Source organism: Ipomoea triloba, chromosome 5, assembly GCF_003576645.1.
Source record: "Ipomoea triloba cultivar NCNSP0323 chromosome 5, ASM357664v1".
In the NCBI taxonomy this organism is placed as follows: domain Eukaryota; kingdom Viridiplantae; phylum Streptophyta; class Magnoliopsida; order Solanales; family Convolvulaceae; genus Ipomoea; species Ipomoea triloba.
In genome coordinates, this window is record NC_044920.1 from 5,539,263 (window position 1) to 5,554,514 (window position 15,252).

Below are 15,252 nucleotides of genomic sequence, written 5' to 3' on the forward strand. Positions count from 1 at the left end.
TAAGTATCTTTTTATTTTATTGAGAGTCATTGAAATTTTTTTTTTTTTTTAAATAAAAAGAATATTTTTAATCAATTAAGGCACCACACCAAAAAAAAAAGGGAAGTCATTTTTAAGAAAATCAGTAAATCACCTCTATTTTCGATTTTCAAAAATCATTTTCTAGGTTACCAAACGTATCCTTAAGCTGACAAAGGAAAACAAAGGAAAAAAGAAAAGGGAAAAGAAATAGGAAAAAAGAAAAAGGAATTCAATTAAAAAATAAATAAATTCAAATTTTATCTTGAAACTATAGGGCGAAAGAGCGCGGTAAACAAATCGAACAATGCGCGCCAATACAAATATCATCAAATTCCACAACCCTACCCAAAGCACGACGCTCCACCCGTCTCGTCTCTGCTCTGCTCATTCGCCTCTTTCCGGCATCGGCATCCGCCCATTTTCCGATCAAAGCACATACAGATGAGTATTCCGTTCAAGTTCATTTCCTTTTTTCATTTCATTACTACATTGCGTATATCTTATTGTCTTAAATCCTCAACTTCGCTTGATTACCGGCGAACTATTATACCTTGTAAGAACATCGCTTATAATTTTCCATTTTGAATCAAGGTGGAGGTTTAGGGAGATCTTCCTAATCTATTCATGTTGTAGTTCTCCTTTTTAAATTTCTCTTCTCAGAGTTGTTGCAGGAAGGATAGGTTAATCTTCCAGCTTGTATGGATTGTTAGGAATGGAGCAAGTGTGTACTTTAGCCAAAGGCATACATCCGCCGCTGGTAGACAAGGTATTCACCATTACATTGCTTCAGATTTTGAATTCCAATGAAATGTTACTTGTTAAGTGCTGTTGTCTGATCATGATTCTACATGAAAAGGTTGCTCTATTGTGCTATATTTTCGTTGTTGTACAGCCTCTGGAATGATTGCTTCTTTCTTTCTTTTTCATTTACTGCACCGATCTTATGAAAGGGAGAAAGAGTTAATTTGTTTTAACTTTGGGTGGGAAATTAATCAAATTATTGAGGTTAAGTAGAGCTTAGTTTCTGTTATTGTGTTTGTTTTCTCTTGGACTGTCTAATATATTGATGAGAAAGAAATGCATTTCTTCTGGGAATTATTTGTTATTTGGATTTATAGATGTCTGTCAATAAATTGCGATTATCATCTGCAAGTCTCTACTAATTATAAGATAGACACGGATGGCATGGCATTCATGACACTCTGGCACTAAATGGATCTTAAAAAAACTCCAATTCATACATTTGTATAGGGGCAATATACATTACAGATCAAAGTTGTTACTCTCTATACCTCTCTCTCCTTTGGTATCTGTCATTCCTGAAAAATGGCTCACTTTGTGAGCATGAATGAAATTATACAAATTGCTTATTTATACATCATGCCCTCTTGTGAAGGGGCCTTGCCAAGAAACATGTATGATTTCTGCTGCTAAGTATTACATGTAAAATCACATGTCCTGTTAAGGCAAGAAATAATTGAATGTACAACAATTTGTTAGTAATCAAACTTCTACCCTAGGAATTCTGTTGTCTTTGACTTAGCAGGCCTTGGTTAGCTCCCTATTTATCAATCCTCTCTGCAGCAGACACATCCTTCTTTCGGGTTTCATTTTTATTCTTGACCAACCTGCTTGCTGGGAAGTGTAGTCTGGCCATGAGTGGGCGCGGTGCTCTTGTTTTCTGATCAAATCCCCTGACACAGACAAATCCTGCAAAATGCTTTTCAAATTACTTTAGCAGGGAGAATAAGGCAGAAGGGTGGTAATGAATATAGAAAAGGACTCTATCAGCAAAATGGCTTTAAAAGGTCTCATTATTGTTGCTTTTTAATGCAAAAAGATGTTCATACCTTTCCAGAAACAGTGTTGAATTTGTTCAGTTGACAAGCCTAGTAAGTACAAATAATTAGACATTGATTTGATTCTCAAATAAAAAATTTAATAACCATGGTTCAATGTCCATTTTAGTATACCTTTAAAAATTGTGGAGACAGAAGTCCCAAAGTAGACTGTCCTTCTTGGCAGGTACCATATCATCCGTCTTGGAACATCAATTGGATTAAGACTGGAATCATGATCAGCAAATACCTACACAATCAAGATCAGGTTTTGTGATATTTCTTGATCATATATACATATGGTAAGTCTAAACTATCCAAATATCATCTGGCCATTTGCAATTTTGCACATGATGGCGTATTTTTAGCAATAGCATGCATTATAATATTTCTAGAACATACAGTAAGCCCTAAATTGAGACTTGCACTGCACAGTGATTAATAAAAGAAATTAGATTTACAAAATTACCTCATTTACTTGGAAATATGTGCCATTGAGTGGGAAGCTTCCTCTTGTTGCTGTTCGGCATGGTATCTAGAATAACGTAGTTATTTCAGTAAAAGAAGTACTAACCTATATTTTTGTTTATATTAGCATCCTTTTTGATTGAATATGTATCACTGCATCACTTACCAGAAGAGTGCCTCTAACTGTTTGTGAATCGGCTTCCCTTACACTGTTACATGAGTAACATGTTTTTTCATTGCACAATCTACCTGATGCTTGGGCATTGCAATTTGTTTCAGGTGGCTGAATTGAATTGGCAGTTTCACCTGGGTTATTTGATGCACATATCAGGTAAGCATTCATGTTATGATAATATGGAAATTCAAATAATAATCTCTATATTGTCTAATGTGACTCATCTTACTAAAATAGATAAGTTACTTTGAGTAACTTCTATTGAAATGAGATGGTATAATTATGTCACTGGTTGCGTATGAAGTATTATTTATAGGAGACTACAAAGTCCTATGGAGTAATTGTATTTTATGTAAATTGGAATGCTAGGAACTTATATATTTGGAATAAGCATTGTGGAAAAATGGACATCTTATTTCTGGCCCAAACATTTGAACCCAACTAGAAGGAAAAGATTATTCAAAAACTGAAGAGGAAATGGAAAAGAACTGCTAGTGACCCACACTTTCTGCCATTTCAATGGTAGTTAGGCACTGACATGTACTTTTCCCTTAGACTTAGCAGGATCACCTAATCATTAGCTTAGTTTTGTACTGAAGTGCAAGGAGCCAGTTTTGCTAAATTTACCAATATATTGCAACTTGCAAGATAAAGATTTATGTTTGGGAAGTATGAGTTAAGAGAGAATTTATTTAAATCATGCTTGCTTACCTGGTGTCCATATAGCTAGAAGGTATGGACTTGGATCATCAGGTTCACGTCTATCCAGCTGGAGTTAAAGATTGTGGGTCAGTGGTCAAGTTTAGTGTCATCTAGCCAAATATTTAACTTCAAACAAAGTACATATTAATAACTAACCCCTTCAAGCAGTGGATGCACATCTGGAAGTTCATACCTGCAATATATCATAGACACATTGGCTTTCAGCAAGAGATGCTAATAATATAACTTTGTAACAAAATTTGTTTAAAAGAGTGATAGAGCTTCTAGATCTCAATGATCAGGGAGTTGGTTAACTGTTGCTTCCTCATTATTGATGGTATTTTATCCATATGATATAAATATCAAAGGTTGATATTTCAGATTTTACAGGTATAACTTTCTTTTCATTTGATAAAGCAAATGAACAGGTTAGAGTTGTTACATTTGTCTTAGTGGTTGCTACTTTAAGATTATCAACAAGTTTCCAGCAGTAGTCATGTTTTACGAACAAATTATAAAATCTACCAAATTTTGTTCATTCAGAGTTGTTTTGGTTCTGTTATCAGTATGCCATCAATCCTGAACAAGTTAGAAACTTACACTTGGTGCTCCGTCCGCAGATGACTAATGTTTTTTAGTTTGGGTGTAGGGATGGAAGCAGCATCTGGTTTCAAAGTAATTAAAGCTTTGGACAGGTCACCGTCTTGCATTCCCAAATTTTGCCCTTGCAAGATAGCCTGCAGATTTGTTGTGAATTCTTTCATGTTGAGCTCGATTGTAGGGATTTCATCAGGATCTTCATAGAATGCATCCTCAATGTCACTTGTTGATACTTCTGGCAATGGTTCAGGTGATGCTGGTTCCTCAATAATAGGTTCACAGTTGCTAGTAATGAGTTCTTCTACTTCTCTGTTTACACTAGTTATCTGTGGAGGTTGTGGCATAGGCTTGTTCAAGAAAGCAGGGATCATGCCAGCTTCAACTGCACCAGGTAAACCTACAACACTTACTCCTTCTGACCTTCCTGGGAGAAGAGGCATCTGCTTGAATGCTGCAGCAGGATTACCGTTGGCTGAGACGGGTAGACTTGCACTAACCATACCTTTCTCTTCTGGCCCAGGAAGAGCAAGCCTTGCGCTGCAGGTAGAATGTTATTATGCTATGATATTTTACATGTGTTCTTGTCTGATGCATTTGTGAAAACTGGAAAACTAGGAATGAAGGCTTCCAATTTCTACCTCATGTGGATGATTCTTCATTTATACAATTATTAAAAAAGTAATTATTCTCTGCTAAATATAAAAAAATTTAAGCAATATAACCCCCACCCCCTCCCCCCCAAACAATAATTACTCAATAATTTTTGAACATTTTTATAATGGCTAGTCTCCACAGGTGAACTATGTCTTAAATGAAATTTTGCTAATTGTATGAGCAGTTTTGGTTTGTAATAATCCTTTTTGTTTTTCACTGACCCACTGACCAAAATTATGAAAAAGCTATCCACACTTGAATATCTTAAGGTTATAATTGTCAAAATTAGGTCAATAGTAAGGATCAAATGTGCTATATGTTGTCAATTAGTTGCACATATGAGTAAATCATAGTGAATAACTAACCTTGCAAAAGCACTTGCAAAATGTCGACATTCTGCTCTCATTGGACATGCATTACAATTTGGTTTGCTTTTTGTGCAGAAAACCTGTAAACCAATATCAGAATAAGCCATAAAGAATCCATTCCTCACGGTAAAGATAATTTTCCTACTCTAGATTGAACTTCAAGACATGTAGCACTATACCTTTCCAAATGTAATCATTTGATAGTGTAGCTCATACCTGCAGGTAGTACCACATTAACAAGTGAATCATTGACAGGTAAAATTTTTGATATGCTTTTGGCCACTAGTTAATGAACTAGACAAGAACTATTTTGAAGATTAAATGAATTACAGTGTTTTCTGATCCAGCTTGCAGAGTCTGGGCCATATATACTTCTGAATTGTCTCCAGCACTGGGTACCTGTATGGAAACATGGTAATTGGTAAGGCCCAATGTAGTAGAAAAACTTTAGAGTGAATGATACCACAAATATTACTCACAACTCAAGAAGATGTAACTGGAGTGACTCAGGAAGTGGTTGAAGGGGTACCCACCCCAACCGAACAGCAATCCTTCCAACATTTGTATCAACCTAACAAACTCAACTAATGAGTGCTAACAATCAAGTGTCTGAATGATCTTGAGTTGGAAAATGAATCTTACCGGGAAAGCAAGATTGTGTAGTGTTAATAGCCTTACACACTCCACACTTTTCAGACCCAATCCTCGTATACTTAATAGATATTCCCTGAAATGCAAAAGGTCTATGATGATGGGGGAAGTTATGGTGCATGATGCAAGCCAATGAGCAAATTTGTGATATTGTTTTACTGTAGACTCACTTTGCTTTGTCAGGTGGCACATCTCTTAACCATTCTAGATCTATACTTCCATGATCTCTAACGATACGGTTGAGAAAGTCCTGTACAAGATGTAAAAGCAATAATTCTTCATTATAAAGTGGATCATTTTTCATGACCTGAAACTAACAAAAATATACCGAACTCATGCATACCTTGATTCGCTCAGCTAGCATGTTGTTCATTCCTCTTTCCCTGATAGCATCTGAGATGTCCTTGACTGCTGCACAGCGAATTGCTTCATAATCAATTGAGTCCATTGTGTTCTTACTTCTTTCTTTTCTTTCGCCCTTAGATTGAACTTGCCTTCTCAAGCTATCCCAATCAAATACCACTTTCCTGTCCCCTTCGGACTTTCTCTTTCTTGCATTTGCTGCACTAATGTCATTCCCAGTAGATTGTTTGCTGGATGAATGTATTTTCCATTCTGCATTTGATTATTCTGTATTTCTAAGTATCTCACACGAGGTGATGAACATTTTATCCACTATTATATGGTTTTAAAAGTTTTTTTCTTTGCATTACCTGATTGTCTTTTAGCATTGGCTTCAGTAGGATTTGAGTCTGCAGTGATGGTGGTTTCCAGTTGAATGATCTTGGATGTCTCCTGTTGATCACGACTGGTGGACAGCTTGATGTTTGCAGAGTGAGAATCTGGTTGTAGATTAACTTGGTGTGCTGACATCTTGTTTATAAATGCATTTTTGTCGAGTCCTGGTGGTTGATTTATTGGAGATGCTGTTTCTTGGGTAATTGAGGTGCTTATATGTCCTGCCATATGTCCCATGCTTTTGCCAGAGTAATCCGAAGTTTTTGCTCTGCTGACATTATTAGCTGTCAAATGCAAAAATGTGGCTTTCCTCACACTATCAGAGGTTGTTTCCCCTGATCCCAAGTATTCTTTCATGGGCATCCAGAAATCACCAGAGGTAGTTCCTGAATTTTGTTGACACTGGATATCAGATAGGATCTGGTAATCAAAGGTAGTACCATGTCTGTCCACTGTAACATTTTGTCTGTTGTACACTGGATTTGCTGATTGCTGATATTCAAGCATTGAGCTCATTGTTTCAAATAGTGGACTCCCCATGCTATTATTCTGGTGTTTTTGGAATGGGGCTGTTAATTCTGTAGGTTGAGGAAATAACAGATGACTCTGGTTATTCTTGGGGCTGTGCTCACTTAAATGGTCTTCAGCTTCTGAGTTGGACCCAGAGCTGGATCTGATTTCTTCATTGGCTTGAAGAATGAAAGAGTCAGAAGAATTTTGTGATGAAATGACTTCTTCCTCTGTTTTCCTGGGGTGCTCATTTGCCAAATGGACCTTTCCTTTCACCAGATTTTCTATTACATGTTCTGATGCCTCACTGGATGTCAGAGAGCTTTGACCACACCTTGGCTGCTTTATTATGTTCTGATGATATGTGATGGTGCCATCTGGATCTATTACTTGAATCTCTGGTTCCTCAATCCATGCACTTACCCCATTTTGGCAATTTGTTTCCTTGATGCTCCTTGACTTCACAGGAAACCTGGCTGCTAGGGACATGAAAGCAGAGCTGCACATAAAACAAAATATGAATAGGAGTGTTATATTTTGTGTGCTCCAGTTTTGCTCTTTAGTGCAAAGTCATTTTCCTCACCTTGAAAGATGGTCTGACACATTCTGTGTGAGGAACACTCCTATTACAGAGTCAACTACTGATCCCTTCCATTTTGAGAATCGTCTATCTCCTGCAAAGATTAAAATTGTGAATGTGCAGCCATGACTTAGGTTGGTTAAGAAGGATTTTGTGGTCATGGCAAAAAATCCTGACTACTATGTCTAGCCAAAACTTTTTGAAAACTGCCTTTAAGTACTGTTGGGAACTAGAATGATTCACTTGCAGCTCCGATGATTAAATTTAGAGAGAGATGGGATCTATGATACCTTGAACAAGATGCATTCTTGCAATAAATGAGTCAGCCCGTCCGCGGAAAACTTCCCTTTCTTCTTCCCACCATTTCTCCTTATCCTTGTCCATTGTTTGTGTGCTTTCACTTCCTTCCTTCCCCATCAATAAGTCCCAAAGCCTACTTGTCTCTGGGTCAAGGTCAACTTTAGGCCGTGGCTTTCGCTTTTTAGTAAGATCGTATCCTTCAAATGGTATAATTGCACCATCTCCTTTGTATGGAACAAGTGCATTTTGCTCATTTGGAACCACATCCTTGTCACTGATAACCATGCGCTCCAGCCGGACAGCAAGTATATCAACAGTAACTGAGTACTTCCCTTCCTCATGTAGCCCTGCATCAAGAATGCTATTGTTATTTTGAGTCTCATGATTTAAGAAAATAGAGAAACTGGTGATGTTGGTTATATGTAAATTGATGAACAGAAAAACCTCTTGCTTTTGTTGAGGCTTGTTGGTCACTTTGTGTATTCTTGCTCTTTCTTCGAGGAGGTTTCTTTGGACTGGATGTTTGATTGGATGATGCCCTTCCTAGTTCCCATGTACTTGAGGAAATCATACTGGGAGAAATTCTTGATTCATGCCTTTGTAGAGACCCAGAAAGTGAGAGACTTGGATACTGATAATTCCAGTTGCTACTTGCAACTATGGCTTTGCGACCATGGACTTCAGTGCCTTCTCTAGATATATGCTTTGCCACTATTTCTTTACTTTGGGGCAAATGAGATGTAATGCATTGCTTCTCTGTATCTAAGTGCAATTGATGTGAAGCACGCTGTCTCAGGTAATGAAGCCCCAAAGCCAAGGGATCTGTGTGCCGATTGCTCAGAATCCCATTCATCCTATTCTCTGCTTTTTTACAGGTTATTGTGCCATGAAGATTTGAATTTGATAATCTGTCATTAGCATGGGATGTAAAGCTGCTCTGCTGAACATGTGTTGAGCCACCTTTATTAGATGTTAAACAGGAAGGCATACTTGTTATAATCTCATAAAGTGTGCCCTCAGACTTCCTCTTTTTGTGAGCTTCTGATCCTATCTCCAGTGTACTGCAATGAAAATTGGGCTGCCCTGTCTGAGACATCTTGTGGTGCAAAAATTGAGATCTCAGCAGTGCAATAGGCTCAGAACTTTGGGAGTAGTCTCTCTTGCATCCTCTTTTTTCATTTATATTGGCTGTATTTCTCACGAATTGACTGATGCTCTGCAATGTTGACTGGCTCGTATCATCAGTTTTTCCTTGGATTGTTCTTGTTTGAAATCCAATTTGGCTTCTTGCACCCTCTTCAGGGGTAAGTTGATGTACTTGGTTGTATCCATTCTGGCTGCTGTTTTGATATAAAATAGGATTTCGCATGCTCAAATTTCTAGCAATGGCATTCAATGTATGGCTCTTACTAGTAGCTGAGCTTGTACTCGGACGAAGAGGCGTTTCAGGAGCAGTATAGATGCAATTGCTTGTAGTTTCTGCTTGCTGACCTCCATTCTGTAGTTCATGTTGGATTGATGCTGTAAGTGCGTTGTGGAGACCCAGAGACACTGTTGTATTTTGATCATCCAAGTTCAAATCAAAAGATTGGTCTGTGTGTTTTTGTGCTTCTACCTTTGTCACTTCATTTCTATCATGGCTTTCACCTGTCACTTCATTTCCTAAGTTGAAATTTAGAGCCCTCCTGCAAGAGTTTGCATGATTTTCTGGATTTGAAGCAGCAGCCTCGTCCACTATATTGGATTGTTCAGTTGATGGGGACTTTAGACCCTTTCTCCTCACGTACTTCCTTTTTCCAGATGGAGTCTCCTTGGGTGTACTGCCTTTTGTTGAAGGAGCCCTTTGTTTCCTTTTGGGTTTCCCTTCCACCACCACCTTTGGCCGATGTTTCCGTCTTTTCTGAGGCTTCAGCTGGGGTGTCTTGTTAAGGTCAATGTCCCCATTTCCTCCACTTACCGAGTTGCATTCCTTCTGCAGTGGCGATATCGCAGCAGATGATGAATCTGGTGTATTCTGTATGAGCCCAACATTTCTTTCCTGCTTATCCTTGTCAGGAGTTGAGAATTCCTCAATGGTATCTAGCGGGTGCATCATTATTTGCTGCACCTTATCTGGTGTTATTGGGGCAAGTGGGTAGAAACTTGCTGTACTAGAGCTTGCAACAGTGCCCGGGGTCGGTGTATATAGTTTGCAGCTGGTAGGATGCAGCACAGAGAAACCGCCTGTCATAAAGCAGCATTCGGTATTAATTAATCAGAACAAAGTACTACAACATGCTTTGACTATCCAACCCAATCAACAAATTCTTAAATTTTAGCTTTTGTAAGAGAATTTGTCATGCTTATATACATGCCTAATATCATATGCTTATCCTGTTTATTTCAACCTGACTGTAATGTAATTATGCTTGTGTAACTAGGTCATACTTGATAAAATAGGTCCAACAAGTATGTGCTACTAATCAATTTACAATTGATCTAATTTCAACGGAGTCACACTCGGATCACACAAGTATTAAGATATTTACATTAAAATTTCACTTTGTAAGTATGTTTCAGTTATAAGTATTATAATATTTATTATTAGTAACAATCATTTTACCTTTAATAGTATCATAATTTCACATATAAATATTATAATACTTATTATAAGTAACAATTTATTTATTTTAAATTAGTACTCTCTCTATCATATTTTATCTGTCTTATTTTTTTTTAGTTTGTACCAAAATAGTGTCATATTTCTAAAATTGAACATAATTATCATTCTACATTTCCCAATTTACCCTTTTGATTTTTTCAAATTTCTAGACCATTAATGATGTAAGTATAATTGTACTTCGTATAAATGACACCTACTTTTGAGGGGTAAAATTGGAAAGTTAGTAACATTTGCAATTAGGGATGGAGGGAGTATTAAATTTTCTACAATACTAATTATGATTTCTATAATAAGTAACTTGTTGTCTACAACTTGATACTTCTCACGGAAAAGGATTCGTGAGATAGTTTTACACAAGTTTTTACCCTTTTCAATGAGATATTGTTCTGGGTTATATCATCACAATAGAGCATTGCACTTTTAAGAGGCTTTCAAATTTTGTTATCCATATGCAATTGAAATGTGGAAAAAAGACATTTGTACTTGTTCGGAACTCCTGTCCCACATGACTTTGAGAGTTGGAATCAGGGGGTCTGGTGAGTGTTGATCCCCTGATGCCATCCCGCTATGTCAAGTGGGAATGGGAGTACAGGCTGTGCTCTTGAAACATTTAGTTAAAATACCAGAATGAGAAATAAACACTATAAGAAATGAAGAAAGTGTACCATGTGGTCGGTATTGTCTGTTGTAACCATCAGAAGCTGCACTTGAACTCATTGAATGGGCTTGCTTCTGAAGCATCGGGCTCGCTGTATTGCATTGTCTATAACTGCCGCCTTCCAATGGAGAACAGGAATTGGAACTAACTGGTTTACCAGTTACATAGGTGTTCTTGTCTGGTGTTGCATTCGAGCAATGTGCTGTTTGCAAGTTTCTCATCCCAAACACTTCTGCTAGAGTATTACAGTTATTCCAAGCTGGACTGGAATGGCCTAGATTTTGTCCATATGAGTCTATATTCTGACTATAACTTCTGCTTTCAACTAGGTTATTATTCCAATTATGATTAAGCTCCCTATTGTACAAATTTTTTGGCACCGCAGAATTTGTATTCTGAAATGCTCTCGTATTATCCATTCTTTCCACCGAATTAACATTTTGAGTTTTCCCTGTATCCTCAGCACTGTCTTGCAGGAGGTGCTCATAGATACCAATCAGATCCTTCCAATTTGCCGCCTTCTCCATCTGGTTCCCCTGCATTTCAGCTGGAATACCATTCGGCCCTGGTAAAATTGGCCTCTGCAGCTCCTCCTGCCGATTCACCCTCTCTATCTGGTTCCCGAGCTGCATTTCAGCCGGAACAAGATTAGGGGGTCCAGGTAAAATTGGCGTTTGGGGTTCCCGCGGATTCATCTGGTTCCCCTGGATTTCAGATGGAACAAGATGAGGCGCGGTTAACACCCGTTCCTGCCAATTCCCTTGCGTGTCAGCAGGATTAAGATTGGGTCTCGTCGAGATCTGCCTTTGTGGTGTCACTGGAATCCAAGGATCCCCATTGTCGACGACTCCATTCTCCCGGGGCATAAAAAATTGCCTCCCCAGATTCATATGGGGGTTCATCCTCTTCAACTAGCTGCCTCTAATCTCTCCTACTCTAGAAGAGAATTCATGAATTTTGTGCACCAAACCCTAGCAGCATTAACCAGCACCCACAAAACCCTGCAGCAAAAACACAAAATCTTCATCACTCATATCTCTCAACCCCCCCCCCCCCAAACCCACAAAATTCCATTCCCACCCAAGAATCCTATCTCTACCTAATCAGAAAATTGAACCAACCAAAAAAAAAAACTAAAAAAGTGCATTGTCTTTAGAAGATAAAACGGAAAATGCCATCATGCAATAAATGCCGGCAAATTCATTTCAAGAAACAGTTCTTTATCCCCAAAATTCAACCAAAAAATAAAAACAAAAAAAAAAAAAAAGAGCAAAATTTTTATTAATTTTTCCATTTCTTCAACCACGCCAGCAGCCTCCCTCTGTTTCTTCACCAATTACCAATTTCACACAGCACAGCACAGCTCAAATTTCCCAAAATGAGTAGAAGGAAAAAAAACCAAAAAAAGCAGGAAATCAAAAACACCAAATCAGAGAGAGTAAACACCAAAGCAAAGCAGAATTCACAGAATTAAAATGGGTAAAGATCAAATCAGCAAAATCTGCAGGCACGTGATTTTGAGGTTTTAGAAGAAAAATGCAAATCCCCCACTACTGAAAATGGGTAATTAAGCAACAAAATTCAGCAAATAAAATGCAAAATAATTATCACGTACAGCTATGCTCACCGATCTCTAGCTGTGAGCCTTCACCGGAGTATGTCGCCTGAGAACGAGTCAATGCCGGAGAGACAAGTCAGCCTCGTTAAACATGTGAGAGAGAGAGGAAAGAGAAAGAGAGAAGGAGGGAGAGAGAGAGAGAGAGAGAGAGAGAGAGAGTAAAAGGGTAGGAAAATTACAGAGAGACATCACTTTATATACAAAAAGAAAGAAAGTGTATGTAGTGAAGTAGTAGGTTCCATTCTAACAAAGAAGGGCACACCCACATTTTGGTCAAGTCCACATTCAATGCATAAAATCCTTATTTCCTCCAAAAACTTAATGCAACGAATAATAATATTTTTTTTTATTTTGTTGAATTGTGATTGTTTTTATTTGGAATTTCAATTATGATTTGTCTCTCTGAGTGAACCAATTATGGTTAACGCTTTTGTTTTCCATCACGTAAATCTCATGTTTAGAAAATCTTTCAATACAATCTTATATTCCTAATTAAGTGTTTTAAGATATTTTTATAATGCTGTAATCCATAAAAGGAAAAGAGACCGTTGGGACTGTAACGTAATGACACACTTTAACTTGTTTTACAGGAAAACCTAATAAAGTAAATAATCTTTTACTCTTTTGACTGTAGCGTCATGGCATACGTCAGCTGAGTTTACGAGAAAGAAAGGAAGAAAAAACTGAATAAAGACTAAAATAAATAAATAAATTTTTATCTTCTTAATTCAGTTTATGTGAAAGAAAGCTAGTGAAAAAATGAAATCAAACAAAGAAAGACCATAAAAAAGAAGTAAAAAGTCTTCTATTTTTTTGACTGCAACGTCATAATACACATTAGCTAAATTTGCGAGAGAGAATAAAATAAAAATGACCCAAAAAGTAAATAATCTTTGATTTTTTTGACAGCAATATCATGACATACGGTGTTATAGAATTCTCCAAATTTTAATATTTACTATATTTTTCTTTTATAGCATACTGGCACTATAGTATATTTTGTCATTTATTGTTGTTGGTCTTTTAAGGTATCATCAAATTTATTTTTGTCAAAAAATCGAATAATGATATGCATATTTACAGTGCAGTATGGCCTGTTAGTTTCAGGTACATTTTGTGCAAATTGTGCAGAAGATCTGACTTGTTTCAATATCCATCACATTAATTATCAGAAATATTAAAAACCAAAAAACAAATTACCGTCTCTACAACAGTAATTTCTTTAAACATTTAAGTGACTCTTTGCTTAACTGCAAAAGAGTCAAGAAATTTGATTAACTGAAAATTAAGGAGTTTAATTAATCACTTTTGATGTAATTGTATGTGAGGTTAAAACGCCAAGCAGTAATTCTTAAATGGGAATTAATTTCAGATCACCATTAGTTAATCTACTATAGTATAGAGGTAATTGCAATTTATGTTTTCGACTTTTATAAGGGACACATTTGAGCCAATGACCTTGTGGTCTAGTGACACGAAATTGCTTTCTCATATGGGAAGTCATGGGTTTAATTTGAGCTTGAGGTGCGGGTGATATTAATTCTTTGTGCTTCAGTAGGTTTAGAAAGTAGTTATGAACATATACTATATTGTAACCGAGTCAGTAGTATTTACAAAAAAAAAAAAAGAAAAAGAAAGAGGGGGACACATTTGATTTTTGGCTTCCAAATGTTATCCATTTTAAGTTTCGTGCTAGCTGTTAAAGTTCGACTGAAAAAGACACAACATTGGAAATATATATTACAAAAGGATTAATTTTATTCATATTGTGTGCAAATTTAATGAAAAATTTAATAAGTTTATTATGTACAAATTATACAATAAATTTATTTCAATTATATTAAAAGTCAATGACACCATATAGACTATAATGTTGTTAAAGTTCAATTGAAAAAGAGTCAACATTGGTAATTTTATATTGAGTTGAATGACCAATTTTTTGACCAATTTAGTTTCTTGATTATAACAAAATTATCGATTTGGTCATCGAGTATCGTCCTTACCAAATTAAATTCTCAATTTTAAAAATTTTACCCAATGTCATTTTTTCGTCAATTTGAGACGTTGGATGATAGTCAATTTGAGCCGTAAGATGATAATAGATGACGAAATTGGGTAAAATTTTTAAATTTGAGGACTTAATTGGTAAGGAGGATAGTTAATGACTAAATGGTATTTTCACTATAGTCAAGGGACCAAATCAGCCTTTAACTCATTTATATTTTATCTCGATGTTAGTATTTCTTTAAAAAATAACAATTGTTGTTTGTTTCTTTGGATTTTATCCAATAAATGTTAGCACTCTATGCAAGTCAAGCCCTAACGTTAGTAAATGGTCAACATTTAATCTTTCGACTTTCATAAAATAGAAATATTAAAAAAGGTTAATTTTATTGATATTATGAAAAAGTTTGATAGAAAATTTATAATTTAAAAATTATACAATAAATTTATTTCGTCAATTAAAAGTCAGTGACATAATATAGACCATAATGTATTAGTATCATCACTTTTTTTTTTTTTTTGGACAAATTCAATCTTAATCAACGTCTTAACTTGGCAAAATAATTAAAAGGTACAACTAACTTTGGGAAAAAAATTAAAGATAATGATGTAATGTTTTCAATTTAAAAGGGAAAAGTTAAATGTGAAAATAACACTATAGTCGAGAACTAAAAGTTATCGACACGACATAGAACATATTGTATC

The 15,252-nt window shown here is 36.3% G+C and overlaps 1 protein-coding gene across 2 annotated transcripts; it reads right to left on the reverse strand.

Moving 5' to 3' along the window:
- Positions 1-1,207: 1,207 nt before the first annotated feature.
- Positions 1,208-12,734, reverse strand: LOC116019943 (transcriptional activator DEMETER). Of its 2 annotated transcripts, none has more exons than XM_031260341.1 (21): positions 12,553-12,734; positions 10,933-11,926; positions 8,050-9,828; positions 7,596-7,952; positions 7,309-7,399; positions 6,191-7,224; positions 5,821-6,092; positions 5,648-5,727; positions 5,469-5,553; positions 5,306-5,397; positions 5,157-5,225; positions 5,006-5,042; positions 4,824-4,906; positions 3,805-4,341; positions 3,361-3,397; positions 3,214-3,271; positions 2,494-2,633; positions 2,329-2,394; positions 1,995-2,109; positions 1,872-1,910; positions 1,208-1,731 (listed from the first exon to the last, which is right to left on the reverse strand). In XM_031260341.1, exons 2-21 carry the CDS (start codon positions 11,825-11,827, stop codon positions 1,583-1,585), a joined length of 6,015 nt encoding a protein of 2,004 aa, XP_031116201.1. In that variant the 5' UTR covers positions 11,828-11,926; positions 12,553-12,734; the 3' UTR covers positions 1,208-1,582. The 2 variants fall into 2 exon arrangements, with proteins under 2 accessions (XP_031116201.1, XP_031116202.1); XM_031260342.1 differs by having other exon boundaries at positions 12,541-12,734.
- Positions 12,735-15,252: the final 2,518 nt, after the last annotated feature.